This window comes from Perna viridis, chromosome 4 (assembly GCF_037379345.1).
Source record: "Perna viridis isolate PV_CMFRI_1.1 ecotype Kerala chromosome 4, ASM3737934v1, whole genome shotgun sequence".
NCBI classification, from domain to species: Eukaryota; Metazoa; Mollusca; class Bivalvia; order Mytilida; family Mytilidae; genus Perna; species Perna viridis.
In genome coordinates, this window is record NC_142448.1 from 34,259,352 (window position 1) to 34,281,403 (window position 22,052).

Consider the following 22,052-nt stretch of genomic DNA (forward strand, 5'->3'; position numbering starts at 1 on the left):
ACATAGACTTGAATGCAACAAAGAAGAAACCTATTGATCAGAAATTCAAAAGACAAGGTAGCTATTACCGGTTTTGCCATCTCCTAGTTTGATTAATTCAACTTGGAATAGGAAACGAGGAAATTGTTGATAGTTTTGGGTCAGTTAGTCAAATGTATTTCAAATGTAGGAAACTTCGAACACAGCTATCTTAAATCTTTAATGTATTTCAGCATGTAAGTGTTCATTAACACAATAATTTTTTCTTACCATAACAATGGAACCTAGTCATTTCTTTTTTGTTTTGGGAACTCAGTTTTAAAACTTAAAAAATTCTTTCTTTTCCTTTTTGTATCTTGCTCCTTGTTAATCTCTGCTTTCCTTTTGCATACCAATTTCAGGATAGCAACAATTAGTTCCAGCAACATCAACAGAAGTAAAGCTCCATGCCCCACTTCAACAGCAGATTTTGAGATTAATGAGAACATTCATGTCATTTAATTAATATTCACTAATTTTCAAACTTGTCTGAGAGAATTATGCACATTCACACTGAGAAATGCACTTAAAGTGTGAGAACACTTTCAAGACAAATAAAGAAGAAAGTTCAATTTCCAAAGGAGATAATCATTTAGTGTAAGTTTTTGTAAGAATCAAGCGAAATGGGAAAAATCAGAAACATGCCCCCATCTTACAATACAATTTTACAGAAGAATGCTTTCTCTATTTGAAAAGACCATTATTTGATCTCTGCATCACTGGATTTGCTCAGAAATTTTATAATAAAATGTTAGAAAATTGAGATTTTTGACAAAGTTATCTCCCTCAAATGTTTGTTTTCAGTGCATTTCAAAGAAATTGTAACTCAGTTTACCAAAATTATATGGAAAATCTTGTATTTGTTCCTTGGTTCTGATGGCACAAATTGTCGAATTAAACTTTCAATATGGTGGGATTTTTCATACCACATTTCACCCACTGCCTGATTCTTACAGAGACTGACACTTAATTTTTTAACACATCTGAGCGATCCACAATAACAACTTCTGTTATAAAATTTATCAAAATCCATAAGTTACTTTTTTACCAAAGGTATGAAGGAAGGTACACAGACATCTAATAGTTATATGTCCAAGACTTGCATAATGGTGGGGACAACATAACAGAACAAAGAAGAGAAATCTGTCCGTAAAACAAAATTTTATTGATCAGACTGATATAATCCCACAGACAGGGACCATCTTTACTATCCAATTAATACATACCAATGACAAAGATTACATTGTTCACCAGTACTATGTGAAGATGAGAAAAACATCAAATTCTACAAATATGTACAATAACAAGTCTATACCATGAGGTGTTAAATGATACAAAAATGATTCAATTAATAAATTATACAAAGATCACTTCTTTTCATTCCATATTCATCACAATTGAATTTATAAGGATGAAACTCAGTATGGACTTTAAAAAACATGAATGAACAGATGAATGAATGATTTAAGGATGTGAGAACATTATTACAGTATATTAAAATGGATTCAAATGTTTTTCTTTTGGTCTATTAATTCTGTAATTTAAAATAGATACCAAACTTGTACCTTTATGAATTCTTCTTTTTTAAAAATATATCATTTATTTAACAGATGTTTTTCAAAAAGAAAAAATGTACCAAAAGTGAAAAAATACAACCTAGAAATGTTTGGGGAAAACATCCATTTTTTATCCCCTGCAAAGACTGGTATACAGCACTATGTTCACTGCCATTTTTTAATGTCCACATACAATTTATCTTTGCCAAGACATCATAAATGGTAATATAAATAACAATCTTCAGGTATATTAATCATTTTGCTCCTAGTTTTCATTTCAAGTCAGTCGTTAAAAATAGATTTACAATATAATCTCACTTAGATCTAACATCTAATAATCATATGCCTAAAAGGTGCAGCATTTTATCCTACCAATTTAAGGAAAAACTGTGGCTGAAATTAGCAGAAAAGTGTCCACATATTACAAACCTACAATATCAATTTCTTAAGGTAGGTAACCAGAAGGTTGATGCGCCATCAAGATGAAAGTTGCACACTGTAACAACTATCATAATTAAGCTTCATGCCAAATTTAAAATCATTCCCATGAACAGTTGTCAAGTTTTAGCTTATAGAATTTTATGGAACAAACTTACGTACAGGCAGCAGTAAAACTTAATGCAGGATATATTTATCACTGTAGGGTTAAAACGATAACTTTACTACCAGTCTAAAGTTTCCTTCAACCTTAGAGATGTTACCATCATTCTCAGTGATTTGAGTCTGTAAAATCTATTGCATCATCATTAAGTTCAACACAAGTTCAATGTACATTAGAATTATAGCTTTACAAAAGATACCTTCAATTTTTTTTTATGACCAATGCTACATATATGTTCCACTAAGTGGAGAAACTCAAATTTTATTAAAAGCAGTTATCAGCAACTTTCTAGGTGAAGAGCTGTTTATTGGAGAACAACTAAATATATGATCAACACATAAAACATTTGCAAAACCAGTTATGTCTAAAATATTTCAAACTTCTCAATACTACAAGAATGAAAACTTTTTAACAGACCAGTTTTAGCCATTGATGTGAAATATACCATTGTTCCATATAAATGTAGAATTCTCAAGACATCTCTTTAACTCCAAAGAAAGTCACTGATCTTTTTATAGAAGTTGAGCAATACGTTTTTAACCACAACATCAAATATTAAGTTTTACTACCTTCAAAACAAAAGAGTTACAATGAAGTATACAGAAGCAATTAACAAAACATAAAAGCCCATAACAAACAATGAGCTTATTCTGATATATTTAACACAAATTCAGCACTATTTCTGTATCATAATCACAGAATCCCCAACAAACACTTATGTGTATGTAACCCAGGCAATCTCACTTTCTCTGCCTTTAAAAAAAGTAACTTCATCTGATGTTACCTTCTTTCTCAGATTTTAAAATAAACTTCCAACAAGTTTTGAGCCACTTATTTTGAAAGGCCATTATTTTTTATTTGAGAAGGCAAAAAAAAATATTTTAATTTGGGTTTAGCTCTCAGGTCTTGGACCCAATTATAAATAGAATTCAAATTAAATTCTTTTTAAATAATGAAGACTTAATTTACACACCTTCAACTTGTGGTAGAAATAAATTATTAGGAACATAAATCCTTATTTTTAAATATAAAAAAATCAATTCCTCAGTCTATTGATTACAAAAAATAAAGAACTTTTAATTAAATCCAACCAGACAACTGAACAATATATGAAATTCTTCTTCCAACTACCTACGGCCTTGTTTCAAAGTTACTCCAATTTGATTTTTTTTTAACAACTAACCTCTAATTAAGCATAAAAATGTTATTTTATGAATTTCAAATGTGGAAAAATAAAATTTTAAACAATTTTCATTTTAGAAGAAAACAAAACGGTATTATGTGTATTTATTACTAGTTTTGGGTGAGCAATGCTCAGCTGCCTTGGATGTGGTGCTTTAATTCAAACTAATGTATCCAATAACAATCAGACCTTAAGACCAGGTTTCAAACTTATTTAATCATTACAGGAATCAGTATAAAGATATTATTGAAATAATAATTATTTTTTTTATATTTTCTTCCTATCTTAACATAGTATATTTAGCATTTAATGCTTTACAAATTCATACTCCTCCTTTTAAACTAGACTGTTTATTTTGTAAAATGAGCATGCCATATAAGTATTGCTTACAGAAATATACATTTTGAATCCTATTTTATTCAGTGATAAAGCCATAAGCATTTAATTTCTCTTTAACAAACATGGTGAAATATTAACAAACATTGAACAAAACTTCCTAAATAACCATTCATGTGTAGCTTTAATCTCCCACCCTCGCCTTTAAAAGTGTAAAAATATGTCACCAATAACAACTAACAGTCAAAAGAAATAAAAATTTCATAAAATTTGTTTCTAGTCTGTCTGTCCTTCTTCTTTGACAACTTGTTCCTCGGCTGTATCAAGCTTGATCTGTTTACTCTCTACTGAACCCATGTCGCCATCCTCGGCTGGACGCTTTGTCACTGGAACAGTTACACCAGACATCGCTGTTACCTAATGAAGGAAAAACAAAGGATGGTAAATGGAGCGGAACATAAAACACATAAAACTGACCAGAGATGTTTGATCTTTTAACTACTAAACTGATTAAAAAAAATGGATTCTTTTACAAAATTGTCTTCACACGACTATTCATCAATATACTTTAAATTGTTTCATTTAATCACTGTTGGTAGAATCTACACTCCATTTTACTTTCAGTTCATATGACCTTTCTCATCAGCCAATCATTTACTTTCAGTTCATATGACCTTTCTTATCAGCCAATCAGATCTCAGCTTTCATGATTGTGAAAGCATTATTCAAAGCAAAAGTAAAATGTGGTGTTGTTAAATCCTACATGCAGTGATTGAATGGAACAATTATCAAGTCTAATTTTAATTTCATTGACTCTCAAACTGAACCTTAAATTATAGAAGGATATAGATTCTAGCATTCAGTAAAGGGTAAAGTGACAGAAGCAATACAAGACATGGTTTTACTGAGCCAACCAAACAAGAAGAAATTGCCAAAATCGAAAGTTAACATAAGGCAAAAAAAAAAATAACCTGGCGTTGATTTCACAAATAGTCATAAGTGTCAAGCTGATCATAAGTAATGACATCACAACCTTAAATAGCATTGTGACTTCCTAATTTACAATCAATTTCACACTTGCGACTTTTTTTGTGAAATTGACACATGAACCGTCAATTCCAGATTTGAAAGCAGAAGAAAATCAGGTCTGCATTATAAAATCCTTTCTACTTTCTACTCATTGAGATGATAGTAAATGCTTCAAGTTTAGTGTTTCAGCTAGAACTTAAGGGCAGAGGAGAGAAAATTTATTTAACATGTAAACTTCATGAAAAAGGGACATTATTGTTATATCAATTAAAATTTTATAATGTCGAAAGATAAATATACCTCATTGTACATTTATAGGTTTTATTACTACAATATTACATCAATGTTTAAAAATTGTTTTAAAATTAAAGTCAACATGCAAAAAACGTTCTTAAAATGAATCAATAGCAGCATGTATAACTCAACTTAAATGCTAACTACTCTCCTGTTTTCGCATCTGAAGAAAGCCTGTACACACTTATCAAGTATAGAATTGAATATTGTCTGATCACAGTTGTACTCGATATTTAGATCTTTTAACAGAGTGTCTGTGGCTAGTCTTGATAACAGCAACCTTTCTTCATAAGAAAATTTGTAGCCCCAAAAAAAAAATAATAATAATAAAATATGGGAAGGAGCTGTGAATATATGATACAGCAATAAATTTCTGATGTAAAACATTTTTGAAGTAAAATTTTTATAATCTGTAATCGGTTTCCTAATGAAATGTTTTCATTCTTATTTTTATATTTTATTTGTATAAAAGAAATTTCATATGGATATTCATTTTGATTGGCTGTGTTAGTATTTATAACTATTTTTATTTTCTTTTTTTTTACTTTACGATTATGAAATGCCACTTAAGTTTGTATAAATTACACACTAAATTCTCAATGAAATATGAAGTATTAAATATTGAATAAAAATGTACTTTAAGCTAACTTCTTTTCCACCATAAAAAAAAAAAAATATCCTGAAGAACAAGTTTTTGCAATTTTTTTGTTTTTCACATTCTAGCTGTGCAAGTCTCCTGTTTAATATTTGACGGCATGAATCAAGTTGATGAATGAGGTGAATATATTAAGTTTTTCTGTTTTACAGACAATTTGAACACATTTTATTAATTTCTTTTTTATTTTAAGTAAATCAGGCTTGAGAAATGTTCAGAAGCATCAATTACAAGTTTGTTTCACATAATTTGTCAATTTGTTTTTCAATGATCTAAGGACATGATTTGTTCCGGTCAACAGGTAGAACATTTAATCGATCTACCTGATAGGTAATTAACTGACTGATTAACAGTCAATAACAGGGGCTTGCTGTTATATCAATTGATTTAACCTATTTAACAAAAAGCTTCAGTTATCTAATTTATTATACAAATATATACATGTAATTAAAGACATACGGCAACAAAAATATAGACGACAAGGGCAGAGAGGCACACAAGAAGGCTGGAAAAGGCAGAGGCGCACAAAAAAAAAGGCTGAGTGGTGGGGGCCCCTCTATTTTGGGCTAGCTGGAACATTGAAATTTACTTGGGAAAAGTCTACTTTCTTCCCCACTTGAATATACCAAAACATATTTAAAATATCCTTAAATGTGGTTAAATGGAAGAATTTTTCCAGGCAATAAAGATGAATAATCTTAAGTTTCCAATTTTCATTCCTGTCCTTATCCATGCAATAAAAATTTAATGATCAATGCTCAGTTTGGAAAAAATATACTGAATTAGGACTTTCCTTTAATCCTTCCTCCACTCAAACTGGATAAAAACTCAGGATTTGAGGAAATATTCAACATTAAGATTTTTTTGAACGAGACCCAGTTTTAGTCATTTAGTTCAGTAAAATTTGCTAACACTGTTATAGTGCCTCACATTTCTGTGAAAACTGGCAAATTTTACAAAGAAGAAAAGTGAACTTTAACATACAAGAAACTGAGTCTGTGACTGCTGGGCTTCTGTGTTCTGTGAAACAGCTCCTGCAGCACTGACATACTGTAACCCAGGCTGTGCAGCTGTGGCTGCTGCACTAACATACTGCAGTCCTTGCTGGGAGAGCAAGGTTAAGCCTTGGGACCCAGCTGCAGAGTTAGCTACGGACTGGGACAGGATGTTCGCTGCCTGACTTGACTGAGATGATGGCAACATCGTAAATTGCTGTCCACCGACATTAACACCAGCTTGGGGGGTCAGGCTTGTTATCAGATTTCTTACTAATGTGACCGGTTTCACTCCAGGAGCTGCACCTATTAATTTATCTGAAAAAAAAATTTTTTTTACACTGTAATGAAGTTAAATAATAGTCTTAATCAAACAAAAAATCATAAATAGTGGTTGGTTTCAAGTAATGTAAACTTCTTGTAAGACATGTCATGTCAGTAGAGTATAAATAAATTTCATATGTTTGAAAATAATATTGACATGCCCTGAAAATCTTTTTTAAATTCAAAACTTTTTTATTGATTTTCAAACAAGTACAATTTGAATATCTACTTGCCAAAATGTCAGTTTAACTTATTTTCACATATTAGAATATCAGTCTAATTTTGTGGTTTGCTTCTGACAATCTCTCAAAGATCATTCTATTACAACAGACTATTCTGCAGTGATTTTTATCACATTTTTATTTTAATTCTTCACCAAATTAGTCAAAATAACTTAGCTTACAATGATTTCTTTATAATTTGGTCATTTTATCTACTTCTTGGACAGCTCAATATTTGCAATATCATACCATGAATGATGTGATTGTACTAGTGACTTGATAAATTCACTGTTGCAATTGGTTGTTGTGTGATTGTTTATCATTTTCTATAAAACCTGAATGGTCGAAAGCAACGTTGTGACGTTTCCATAATTATTCTCAAGACACTATTGGTGACATCAGACAACAATTTTTTCACAAACTCCTTACCAAACTCGCTAAGACTACTTTGTTGTGATGTTGAAATTAAAAACAGAGTTGATATTTTGCAATATCCATTTTTGTTCATTATGAAACAAACAGTTGATTTGTCTTCTATTCATTGCCATGATTATTGAAAGAAGTGAAATGCATAGTGCTGTTCATTTTTACTAAGCCAAGTGCATATATGTATTACTTGTAACAACTACTTGCAATATTCCTAATATTTTCTTACCTAAGGGAATACCTTGAAAACTATTAGGCTCTTTCTTGATTTCAGTATGGGCCCCATTTGTTAAGGATGTATTAGCTACAGTATGTGATGGTCCATTTAACACCATCTGGGCAGTATTAGTTACTATGACTTTGGGCTTAGTGATGACTGTTGGGAGTTGATGAAGAGCAGAAACTGTCGAGACGGCAGGTTGCATTGTGGTGACAGAGATAGGGGACATCACTCTTGAGGCTGAAAAGAAAGAAATAAAGTACATGTTAATTGTATATAGTTTGAAGCTCACTGAAAATGAAAGCTTCAAAGAGTTTTTGGAATTAGCAAGCAGCTGAGAAATATGCTTTGCAAATTTGAAGGAAAGTAGGATCAATTAACAAATTTAACGACAATATTATTGCAGTCAAGTCCATACTTAGAGTGAGAGTAAAATGTAAATCATAAAATCATGAATGTACCTGCTGGTGAACCAGGAGCAGACTGACTAATTCTACATAACTCTGCAATAGAACTTGCAGGGATAATTTGAGGGTGTTGAATGTAGTTAGAAGTTTGTACAGTTGGAGTTGATTCTTCTGCCTCAGGAATAGGACTTCCCTCTCGAGATAAACTGTCTGGTGTGAATGTACCACCCATCTGGCTTGGAGAGGTTGGAGCAGATCTAAAAATAAATTGAGTTCAGTTTAATCGATGACTGCTGCCTGACCCCTATGTTTTATATTTAGTAACGGCAGCCATGTTTTTCAACTACTCAAAAATCCAAATGGTCATTTTGTGCAGGATACCTGAAGGAACAATCATGCTTAGTTACATCCAAATCCATTCAGTAGTTTCAGAGAAGATGTTTGAAAAATTGTTAACGACAATGGATGCCAAAAAAAGAATTTAATTTGCATTTACATGTACATTCAAAAACTATTTTAATAGAGTATTATCCTACATGTATACTGTAATTATATTAAAATAAAACCAATTTCAGTCTACGAAAATAATTTCATTGATAAAAATAAGAGTTTCCAAAACAAGACACTTTGTATCAATTTGAATTTCCTGCTATCGTATTTGGTTAATATCACTGCTCTCCATTTCCTATTAGTCATAAAATATCAATGAGGAGATTTTGACACATAATTGTGTTAAATGGAACACGTTTAGCACATTAAATGATTCTTGGCATATTACTGCCAGAACTCATTCTCTTAATGCAAATTTATCACCAATAATCTTTCAAGACCATAAAACAAGTCCCTAAAATCTTCAGTTGATTTAAAGACTAGATCTTAATGTTCTTGCAAAAATAACATTATTGAGCTGAATATTTGTAGGATACTTATTTAAGAAGTAATGAATGATATAAAAGGAATTACATTTGGACTATATCTTTGTGTAATGTTCAGTAACAGTATGGAAATTCCTAACATGAACCAGTGACATAAGGTTTTATTTATCATGAAGGACCAAAACCAAAAATAATACCCCCGGTAATCCAAATCGAAAGAAAAACAAACATTCTACATGAGTTTTAATAAAACACCTATTTTTATCCTTTTAGGCCCCTTATTCTAAAATGGGAAGGGTAACAAAAAAGTAGGAACATTCTGTTAGTGGTTAGTAAAATCATATCAAAATTCCACAACAATAACTAAAGCAACACTTCAAATGTACCTAAATGTAAAATGCTATTTGGATTACATGTAACTCCCTTTGGAGTCATCCAAATTTATAATTATATTCCTTCATGCACAACCAACCTTCCTATAAATTTTTGAACAAAAACACTTGAGTGTTTTAGGAGTTACATTTAAAAGAAATGTGGACAAACAGGCAGACAGACAGATGTGGTGATTCCTATATACCCCCAAACTTTGTTTGCAGGGGATATTTCAGACAGCCCAGTATTGAAAATTATCGCCCTGCCAAGCACAATACTATAAGGAATTGGGGAGAACACTGAATTAAAATGATATCAGATTCAAATGAAATTACTTATAATTTCTTATAAATCCCCGAGTGCTGGAAAAAGAAAAAAGTCATGCCTTAACATTTCAGCAGATCTTATTAAAGAAGCATGGTTGGAAGTACAATTAAGTTGAAACCAACATTGCCCATAATGGGACTAATACCCCCTGCAGCACGTTGAAGCCTGTACATTTGGGGACCAATGGGGACACACAATTCATATTGGACACAGTTTTTATTGGGGTTAAACAAAGCATTTTTGACATAATATTTTGCTGCCATTCTTTAACTCCAAACTGCATTCAGTGCTATTTTTTTTATTGACTACACAATGACAGAATATGTTTCTGACAATATGCACATTCCAATAAGGCAATTTAACACTCCATTAAGATTCATAACAATCCTGCAAATTGTTCAGAAGGAGTGCAGGAGACCATGTTTACCGAAATACACCTAAGTTCAACAGCCGTCATTTCTACAATTTTTGTCCAAACATACATGTAAACTCTTAACAGCATGTACATCTTTGCATCCCACAATGTCTCATAACAATACTACAAGCTGTTGAGAAAAATGTTTGGACAGACAGAAAGAAGCCTATATACACCCAACACTTAAAGGGGGATAAACATAAGTGTGAAAAGCTAAGCTTACCTTGTTGATAATCCTCCAAAAGGAGCTCTGAAACATGGTACTCCCCTCTGACGCCGCCGTCTAAATGCTTGGGCTGTTAACTTAGCTTCTGATGCAGGATCTATTCTCCAGAATGAACCTTTACCTGGCTCATCTTGCGACCGAGGTACTTTTACAAAATATCTATTAAGTGATAAGTTATGTCTTATGGAGTTCTGAAAAAAAGAGGATTTCCATTTATATTATAATGAAACCTGTATGTACACCTGTGCAAAGAATTAAATTTGCATGAGTCAGAGAAACTGACTCAAAGGAGGATTATTAATAAGATAATATTCATGACAGAAACCTGATCTAGCCATGAAAGCAGAGTAATTTGGGTCAAAGCATGTGCATATAATTTAAACAGTCCATTTTTCTTCATCTTACTATTTTTACTATATTTAGACTTGGGAAATTTTACTTTCTATTTCTTATCTATTTTCCTGCCAAACACATGTGATAACATTTTATGAAGCTTCAATGTCCTAATCATGGGTAATGGGCAAGTTGATGAAAATTCTACTTGCCCAAATTAAAGCTGCATTAGCTGTCATTTTCATATATTTTTGTTTCTGTTGAAATATACCTTAACTTTGTATTATTTCTACTAAATTGTACTTTTCCTGTATAACTTCATTTGATATCCACAAATAAAATGCATTAATAAAATGAAATAGGTGTCTATATATTTATTGTCTTGCAAGACAAAAAATCGACCTAGATAAATCTGTATGCATGTGACTTCTTGTGACCTTAATTCCCGCATGTGCTGTAACAGTCACCTCGTTAATAACAATCTGATAGCAAAACAAAGTCGTTATTCAACGGTAAAGAAGACCGACGGACTCAAGCAGTAAAAGAAAAAAGTTCGACTATAACGCAAGGATTCTTTTGAAATTTACCTATTTTGACATAATGTGGCTCAAATATGGTCATTATTTATTAGATGAAATGAAATGAAAACAAAACACATCCTTACCTGTGTATCCCTTATTGTTATTTTTTTTTTTTACAAAGGTTAAAGTATTTTTAACCCAGGTGAATGTCCTGTCAGTGATCTTCGGAAGTAATGGTGAAAAATAATTAGATCAGAGGTATCGATCTTCTCTGATTTCAAAAACGTTGTTTTCACAATATTCTGTAGGTATTATCGACATTTATTGCTTCAATTGCATTACTACTAACTTATTTCATTGAATTAGCAAAATTCAGTAGAATCAAAACTGAACAAATTTGGCAGCTAATGCAGCTTTAAAATCTAGGTTGTCCTTGAGGAAATGCATGTTAATAAATGAAAATAATTTGGTTGTCCAGGGGCATGATATAACTTAAACTTGTCCACTTGGTTGTTTTACATGTCCTGGGCAATAAGACAACCTTTAACTTCATTCCCTGTGCATGCTCCAAACACTGGAGGAAGATACACAAGAAAACAACAGCAAATACATCAACAAAAATTAGCCAATTTCCTTTGAAATATTTTAGCAAGTACCAGATGCAATAAACAATGTTTGGCTCACTATAAATATTTTCATATGATTGACACTTCCCTTAAAATTAATTTGTGAAGTAACTAATTATGAATCTTCCTATCGACAATGCCATGATTATTTACAAATTGGGTTCAGTCGTAAATCTGTCATGATTAATTGTATATAACAGCTCATGGAGAAGCCTAATATTGTGGACCAGTGTATATGTCTTTGTTTTTCGTTCTATATTTTGTTAGTGTTCTTGTTCTTTACTTCAATGTTATGAAATTTGAGCTCAGCTTTCTCTGACTGCATCAACAGGGTCATTTTACAAGTAGTGCACAGCGAAATAGAATACAAAATTCTCACCTAAATTCAAATGTACTAAAAAACTAAATATTAAGAGAGTACTGTACACAGCAATATATAAATCATTTAGGCTGCAAATGCAAATGAAGTAACTATTTGGGCCAGGTAAGCTAAAAAGTATATCAATATTTAATCAATAAAATGCCATACTCAAGATGGATATTCTTCTTACCTGCCAGCCTTTGTCTGCAGTTCTATAATATGGATAATTTTTTGTTATGTATGCATATATACCACTAAGAGTCAATTGTTTATCTGGTGCTGATGAAATTGCTTGAACGATTAACTGTGCGTATGAATAGGGAGGTTTAGAATCATCTTTAGGACTCCCTCCACCTCCACTAGATGAATCATTATTTGCTAACATTGGCGTACTGTCTTTTTCCTCATGTTTAATGCTGTTGTTGTTTGTATAACTGTTGGCATGAGAATGGGATGCTGCAGCAGCATTCAAGGCCGCTAAATGAGCCTCGGAAATAAAACTAGGACGGTGAGATGTTCCTCCTCTGGGTGATGTTGGACAAGAATTAGCTGCACTGAAATCAGAGAAAATTTAATCTTGAAAATTTTATTTGAAGACAAAGCCAACTTACATAATAATAATGATTTTTTTTTTCTTCATAACGTTAAAACCTAAAACGTATTTACATTTTGTTTATAAATTATCTCTCATTGACTTTGAATTCAAACCAGTGATACAAGCTGAGTTTAAGCTTTTTCAGTTTTAAGCCTGTCCAAATACATTTTGTAAATTCTTTACAAAAAATAATTTTCACTGAGAAAGAACCATCCAGGTCACTGTGTGATGCCTACAATTTCTGTAGTTTCTCACCAGAATACCAGCAAACTGTATCACATCCTCATCAAGTATCATACTACATGACAGAAATCAAATTCCATGGGTGTCCCTGTTAGCAAATTAAATTATACTTTTTCATGCCTAACTGTACTAGATTGAGCAAGGATTAACAAAAACAGCATTTCTCTTATTTTATGACTTTTGTGACATTTTGAACATAATATTCATTGCATACAAGAATGCTACACGTAGTCATATGTCCCCCACCGCTGTAGAAAGAGTTGAATTACAAACATTTGACACTTGTATAAATAGCAGATTAAAAACTTATGTATTTTCATAAGTCCATAAGGCGATTCAAGGTTTAAAAAAATCTGCAAAAAAAAAACGTGAAAAATGAACAAAGTCCCATAACTCCCATAAAAATTATCGAATCAAAATAGCGGTTACGTATGGTAAACTACACATGGTGACAAACAATCCTACAAAATATGGTCAAATTCCGTTCAGCCGTTTCTGAGGAGTTGCGTCCACAAGCTTTGGATGCACAGACGGACAGACGCACTGATGGACACCAGCATTTCTAAGTCCCCGCTCCACGTTGCAGCAGGGGACAAAAAAAGATAATGTTGAAATCCATTTGAAATATTTAATCATAATTTAATTCCATAAGTAACCCAGTTTCTGATTGGATAAAAAATTTCAATTACAACCTCACAGACCAAATTTTGCAATGTCTGCGACACCATCAATCATTTTTAATGGTTTACTCGTTGAATTTTGGTACTTGAATTAAATTATAAGGAATGACTTATATTTTTTTCGGTCTATTTGAAATAACCTCAATGCCCATGGTGCACACTTGAAAATAATCTGCTACACAGGTTTTTTTAGTGTGCACCATGTGATTGAGGTTATTTCTTCAAAGACTGAAAAAATATAACAGTCATTCCTTAAGGGGCCACAAAAATAGTTTCAAAGTTCAACAGGTATGAAAAAAAAACAAACCATAACTGTTTTTATTAAGCCCGATGATACATTAATTTTCACCAAATTCATGTTCAATCAAATCCCAGAGAGACACCATCCCACCCCCACCAATCAGTGCCTATCCTTTTCAAAATTTCTGGACCTGCCACTGTTAAATGATTATTGTGTTTTGGTGGATATAATGCACATATTTTTGCATAGAAATCATATACAGAGCTGGGGGTGTGTATTATGCATCAAAATATACGATCAGACCAAGAAATAAAAGATTTTCATACTAGAAAAAGAGATAAACAACTAGAAGTAAAAAGTTACTGAAAGAAAGTTTATCTAACCATCAAATACAAGTTTAAGTACTGAATTTTAAACAATATTTTTTTTTTAATCATGTTAAAATGTCTTCAGACCAAGAATCCGGAAACGGTCAAATATGTTGGTCACTGACAGACAAATTTTGCAAATGACTGACAACCATTTTCCAATATCAGACATACAAAAATTCTCAACCCTAAAAAACAATAGTTGGCACGGTTTTATTACTGTATAAACATCCTGTCTACCTGTCTCCTAATGGTGTCTTCTAGCTATTCCAACATTTTGAAATTACATATTCTACCTATTCCAACATGCAGAGAACAATAGATGTTGTTATAGCCTAATATGTTGTTACAATAATTAGTAATTAATTAGTTTTACAGGTAAAATTTACCTGAGAATTAAATATGAAAAAGCACTGTTTATAAATTTTCCTACAAAATAAATTTTGAGTGAAAATGAATTAAATTCTAATAATATAAGAAAATGAGCAACAACACTCCTCTTCACCCGACAACCATGTTTGTAGACTACGAAACAGCAGTACACAATGCCGCCTACGCAGTATTCCCTGGCATCAACATCAAAGGTTGTTTCTTCCACTACACCCAGTGTATAAGGAGAAATGCACTGAAACATGGCCTTCAAACTGCATACAAAGATGATGAGTATGTCCACCAACTAGTTCGTAGAGCAGCTGTACTACCACTACTACCACCAAACACTGTTGAAGACGTATGGTTTAATGCACTTGAGGACATCAACGATGCTGACACCAACACTGACACTTAGGTTTCACCGACTACGTCACCAGCTACTGGGTTGAAGGCCATCGCAACCTCTGGAACCACTACGCCACAGAGGGACCCAGAACTACAAATCACCTTGAAGGTTGGCATGGGAAGTTGAAGAAACTTGTAAAATCACCACACCCGAACATTTTCAACATCATTCGACTACTCAAACAAGAAGAAGCAATACACGCATTGACTCTAATACAGTATTCAGCTGGTGGTAAACGAGTACCAAAGAAAAAAAATACAGAGAGATAGACAACAGACTCGCCAACCTGAAAACCAGACTTCAAAACCAGGAACTCACACCAGTCCAGTATGCTGATGCCGCATCTTACTTGTTACACATTGATTGAAATTTAGTATGTTTTATTTGTGTTTCAACAGTATATTTGTGCTTTTTGTCTTGAATTAACTTTTGCAATATTGCAGTATGATTTTAGTAATTTGTTTATATTTGTGCTTCTTTCTGATCAAAGAATTTTGTTAGTGCTAAATAATTTAGTTGTTCAATATGTTGTTTATATATAATCAAATGTACAAAATAAAAAAATGAATTTATTTAGTTTTAATTTCTTTTTCTCATATTCAAATCATTTATTCCATGAAGATACCAGGAGGCATGAATCAGACAAAGTCATCACAAATATAACAGAATACAACAATACAATATCAGACAAAATCAGTTTTTATAGCATAGTTTCCCAATAAACATTAAAAAAATCAAAAGTAACTGTACTAAAGTAAGCAAAGGATACATTTACAAAACATATTAATTCCAACATTCTTACAAAAAAATCACCTTTTTACCTGTAATTAACATCACCAATTAAATAATGTTTTTACAAGCTAATCCGATTGTTTGTCCAATGTTTACACAATAATTCCACCTATTCAAACATGAAATTTTTGTTTTTTTAACTTAAATTTCAAAATGTTGGAATAGGTGTAATGAACCCTCCTAATTGTTTATTGTAAATTATTTGACATAAATTAGCCGATGTACAGCCACCTGTGACTGGGATTTTACCTGTAAGTGATTAGTTGATTGCATAATTAAATCAATGCTACACATGCAGCACCACTGCGTATACAAATTAATTGAAGTGACTCGGAGAATATTCATACATTTATTACTTGATTTAAATAAGAACAAGAGGCTCCCAGGAGCCTGCATTGCTCACCTTCTTGAATTTTGCCTTTCAAAGGCAATAAATTAAACAAGTTGTCCAACAATTCTGACTAAAGAAGTCCTTGGTAGGCTATAACAAGATCTTTTCTACCTTCTTTTAATCTATCATAGTTTTCAAGATATTGACTGAAAACTATTAAAAAAAAGTCATTTTTTCCCTTTCAAGGACTTTTGTAGTCCTAATATGGATCATTACAGCTACTGAAAGAATTTGGATAAACCTAACAGTTTAGGAGATATACGTGAAAAACTACTGTCTGACCCCTATGTTCTAGTTTTAGTAGCGGTGGCCATGTTTTTTGACGAATCAAAAATCCCCACATCAGTTCTATGCAGGATATCCCAAGGAACATTCATACCAAATTTGGTTCTAATTAGTCAAGTAGTTTCAGAGGAGAAGAGTTTTGTATAATTGTTAACGACGAAGGACACCAAGTGATGGCAATGGCTCACGTGTCCTTTGGCCAGGTGAGCTAAAAAGACTGACAAATCCAATATTTTCTTGTCGATCTTTCAGTGGTAATGAAAGTACATGGTGCTGAAACTATGAATCAGTCGTAGTTTGTCATTTATTCATCGATTAAATCTGTTAATACATAAGTCAACAACCCATTCAAATCAATGTACAAAATGTATTCACGATTTTAATTTTAAAACAGTCAACATTTTTCTCGTCGATCGGAAGTTTTCAGCTGTTTGCCGATGTGATGAAAAAGTCCGAGAGACATGATGTTTTGTTTACATGTCAAAACGTCCATGTGTGGTTGAAACCGAACTCGTTCACTCGTTCAGATATTTTGTAAAAGACATGTGATGGAATAACACAAATTCCAATATTTATCTATAATTAATTCAAGAAAGGGTTTTTAAAGTTTATTCTTGATTTAGACAGGTGAAAGACTGACACAAACATCTGCTGAAATTTGATAAAATGTCCGACATGGGTTGTCAAAATTTCCTGACCCTTGTACAATATTTATTTCTTATTTAACTTGGTACAAATGTAAGGGATTAAAATGTTAAAATGAAACAACTAAAAACCAAAAAGTAACAAAGTCCTTTTTTGTCAATCACTCCTTAATGAATGCTTTTGTAGTTGAAAATGATTATTTTGAAACTTAAATTGATTGTTTTTAACAATTTTCTTCTTTAAAAGTATGTTTTAAAATGAAAAGTAATGAAATTTGTGTTACAACCCAAACAGGAAATGTCCGATTTTCCTGACTTATAGCCATCTAACACATTGTGTCAGTTTTATCATGCTTTAAAATTAAAATTATCCAATTTATGTACAAATGTAGATACTGATTTTTTTACATGATATTTTAGTCTGAATAAAAATATCTTTCCTTCACATTTTTGTAGGAAATACAGGACCATGGTAAGTACATTGACTGATCAAGTGCAAAATACCAATCTTTTGTCTTACAAAATGCTACTGCAATCTATTTTTAAAAAAAAACCCTTTTTTACACACGTTTCGACCTTCAATGCTTACTATTCACACCAAAATATGGTGGCACAAGTCAAACTTTACAATATATACCTAATGGTCCCTGTCGGTGATGGACATGGACTTTCAAATGGCTGACGCTGAACAGGCTCAGGGATGTTGATCTTTAATGGAGGTAATGGAGCTTTTTTCTTTGGTGGGGAATCTGGTTGTGGAGGGGGTGGGGCAGTTGGAGGGTTGTCCTCAACTAATGACTGGAACACTATCTTTATGTTGGTGCTTGGGAACCTCAGAACACAGCTGAAAATTAGAGAAAAAATCCTTGATATGCAAAAAATTATTCATAGGAAATTACTAAGCTGACAAACATGTTAAACTGTCAAGTGCAGTGCAATTTTCATTAAAAATCAGATCTTTATAAAATTTAGATTTATGATACGTGTACTTTACATATAAATTGCATGTCTTATAAACTACTGAGCAGTATTGAAGTGAACCATGTACATGTAGCAGAATCATGTAACCATTATTTATGCCAGTATGAGTATATGAATGTATATTGTAAATTTTTTTTCTGTTTTGTTTGTAACTGTCTGATAATCAACACTGTGTCATTCTCATTTCGGTGAAAGGTCACATTTCAATTTGTTTGGCCAACTGAAGGATTCTAAATTTACTGGAAGCCATTTGAAACTACCATGTTCATTTCCTGAAATCGATTTTTTTTTAAATTGTAAATATCTTCAAAAATATAAATTAATATCTAAAAATGTAAAATCGATTATCTCTCCATAATATCATTTAAAAAAAGATTGTTTATGAATAATGAAGATAGCTGCAACAGAATTTTTTCTGGGTTCTACGCAAGTTAACCAAATGCACACATGAAGTGTCACCTCGCTACACCTCCTACATCACGGTTATATAATAAAAGCTCTGCAAAGGGCCCTTTGATTTGAATAAACACATATTCATCTTCAATGCTATAGTATACACAAAATTATTATCAGAAATTCTATATGAAAATACTGTTTCTCTCATAATGTGCAAGGACACGTTGCAATCTGAGTTATGATAGTAAACAAATAAAGTAATATCTGACCTAATTTGAAAAGAAAACAAATATTATGGGTTATCTAATTAAACCAGTGGGTGGACAAGACTCGGTTTACTTTAAACACATGTGTTTATCTCATACAATTTTAGTTCTTTGAGTTATAGAATAAAGTACAAGAAGGAAGTTCTTTTCACCTCTATCAAATGCTCACACCTATGGTAATGGGTCATGCTCGACAGCACGTCACATCATTGTTTACAAACAAACTTTACTAAAACCTCTAGTTTTTTCCTTAGAAACTGCCCTATTGCAATAAATATTCTTTATGGAAAAGTATCAAATAAGAAAGATTAAAAGTCAGTGTAAAATTGTCCAAGGATTGACAAAAACACCCAGTCTATTTGTTCTAGAAAAAAACATAAACAAACATGCAGCCATTTTGTTTACATAGCGGCCATTATTTGTCGAGCACATGGTTACCCTTTATTTACAAAATACCGAATTTCCCTTTGTTTACATTTAGAAAAACAAATTATTTTGATATTCGAATGCACTAAAATTCAGAAGAATCAGATGTCGGACTCGAAATGCGTCATTTTGATTGTAAACATTAGCCGACAAGTCGGCTGAGGCCATCAAAGGGGGAACTGCGTGCTTACGTCCTTGGAAGCTGTAAAGGCGGTGCGCCTTTTCTCTGAAAGATACCATCAATGAATATGCCATTCTTTCCACCACACTTAAGAAAAAAGTTCGGCTGTTCGCAGAAAATTTCAAGATGAACACGTGAAATAAAACTAGAATGTCCCATGTTTACATCGACTTCACCCTTGCTACTATTTCTCCCTATCGTGATCCGATTTTTTCTCATAGAATATTCAAAGTCTCTCCCTTCCAGTCGTGCCAACGGTATATTGTGTGGTTCTGGTTGCCATTGAATTCCTTTGGGACTTGCTGGGGCCGACTTCATCAGCGATAACAATGCCCAAGCATCGTTATCCGACGTTTGTTGGGCAGCAGACATCACGAGGCGATAGCACACTAAAATGGCAGATCAAGGGAAAACAACATACCCTATTCCTATGTTTACATCACAATATCCCAGCATGCTTCGTAAATTTACCATAAACATAAAACCGCGGGAAATATAAATGATTTTTGAACATATTTGGGATTAATGATAATAATATAAAGGATTTGAAGATAATTTGAAAATTACGTGTAGAACTTAGTAAAGTTCCCAATAACAAAGTATTCCAATATTAATTTTAAGATAATTTTATAAAGAAAACGTGTTATTTTGTCCGAGTCTTTACCCTTTCCTTTCCTGTTTTTTTTTTTCTTTTCTTTTCTTTTCTTGTTTTGTTTTGTTTTGTTTTGTTTGTTGTTTGGTTGTTTTTTAATGTATGTTTTTGTTTTTGCTTTGAGGTATGTTATAATTTATAAGTTTGTCGGTTGCTTCTTTGGGGGAGTTGTTTTATTTTTTTATTTTTATTTATTTTTTTATATGTTTTGTTTCTTGCTTGTTTTTTTGTTTTTTTTTTGAAGTATGCTATAATTTATAAGTTTGTCGTTTGCTTCTTTGGGTGGGTCAGTTGAAATCGGATCCTCGATTTTTATTTATTCAATTATTTATTATTATATGTTAATTATTTAAAGTTCTTGAATCCTTGGATACAAAGGAGAAGGGAATATATGGCATCTTGTACAAGGATTGTCTAATTTTTCATTATGGGATATTCCAAAAAATCATACTTAAAGCTGGACCTTGCGATGGTTTTCTTTTTTTTTCTTTATTTGGGGGGGGGAGAGGGTTCTAGAACTTTTTATTCAAATTCATTTACAGAAAATATATAACAACTGCAATGTTATCAAATTCAAGAATATGATAACTCAACAAAAGCATTATAATCTTAAAAATGGGACCAATTTGTTGGAATACTTAATGTAAAAAGTTGGATTCTCTTGGGTATGTTAAATAAATCTGGAATACAAACTATCTGATTAACATTTCTGAAATAACATCGGTTTGCCCAGAACAAAGTGATAAACTCATACATGTATATATTTTCATATATTTTTGGCGTATAAAATGCGATTTACTATTGTTTTTGTGCATCTGGCCAAGGATTTTTATTTTGTAGATTATTATCCTTGATCAGACTATCATTTTGCGGGAAGGGTTCCGTATTTTCTCTAAATATTATATGGGGTCATTTTTCACTTCTTCTTTTTTAGATTTTTAAAATTTTAATTAGACGAAAGCTTTTTTTTTTCGTATCACTGATTGTTTTTATTGAATCAGTCGATTTCTTTTTATTTTAAAAAAACTGTTCACCTCATCAGTAATCTTGTTGGTATCTTTGAATGATTTTCAGATTATTCAAGTTTGTCTCTCATGATCTTTTAGGAATGACATTAATATATTTTTATTGTATGGTACTCAATGCATATTTTATGTATATATAATTGACAGATGGTGATACGTTAACAAACAATCTATCGATGTTACATGAGCAACTGTTAACTTCGTTGTTATAGATAATTTAGTACCTGTCAACATTTATTGAATCCCCACAACCAAGGACTTTATACAATTCTAACTAATATATAATAGTGATAAAAAGTCCTAATAAAGTTTAGTTATTTAATTCAAATTACGAGTATTTTTGATTACACTAAGGATTAGCGTATGCTGACATTTAAGAGGCGATTAATTAATGGGATTTAACATGTACCCAGGGGATGATTTAACAGTATTGTGTGAAAATAATTATCGCTTAGAAAAGAACAAAATGCTTCAAAAGGGGTACCTACTCCCAAACAGTTAGAGCGGAGTAACGCTCTCGGACCCACGCGGGGACTGGGAGTAGACCAGCCTCTAGTAGGATTATATATATATTCTGGATGAGCTCTTCGAACGAATATTAAAAAGAATACGAATTGTTATCTAGAGAGTTTTCGAAATTTCGAGTTTTGTTTGATTCATTACGGCTTTGAATTTTATGAAATTGCACTTTGTAATGAATTTATTATTTATACATCTATTTCTGTTTGTATGTAAGGCACAGCATTCCATTATATAGTGGTATTCATCACCAATTGCATCTCTTCAT

General features: G+C 32.1%; 1 protein-coding gene and 1 pseudogene across 1 annotated transcript; one reads left to right on the forward strand and one right to left on the reverse strand.

Annotated features, from left to right (window-relative positions):
* Positions 1-1,162: 1,162 nt before the first annotated feature.
* LOC148619855 (forkhead box protein K2-like) lies at positions 1,163-20,008 on the reverse strand. Its single transcript, XM_088580207.1, has 8 exons — positions 19,599-20,008; positions 17,976-18,182; positions 12,512-12,875; positions 10,478-10,671; positions 8,320-8,522; positions 7,868-8,098; positions 6,657-6,985; positions 1,163-4,111 (listed from the first exon to the last, which is right to left on the reverse strand). The coding sequence occupies exons 1-8, from the start codon at positions 19,958-19,960 to the stop codon at positions 3,971-3,973; spliced, it is 2,031 nt and encodes a 676-aa protein (XP_088436333.1). The 5' UTR covers positions 19,961-20,008; the 3' UTR covers positions 1,163-3,970.
* On the forward strand, positions 14,782-15,593 carry LOC148619856 (uncharacterized; annotated as a pseudogene).
* Positions 20,009-22,052: the final 2,044 nt, after the last annotated feature.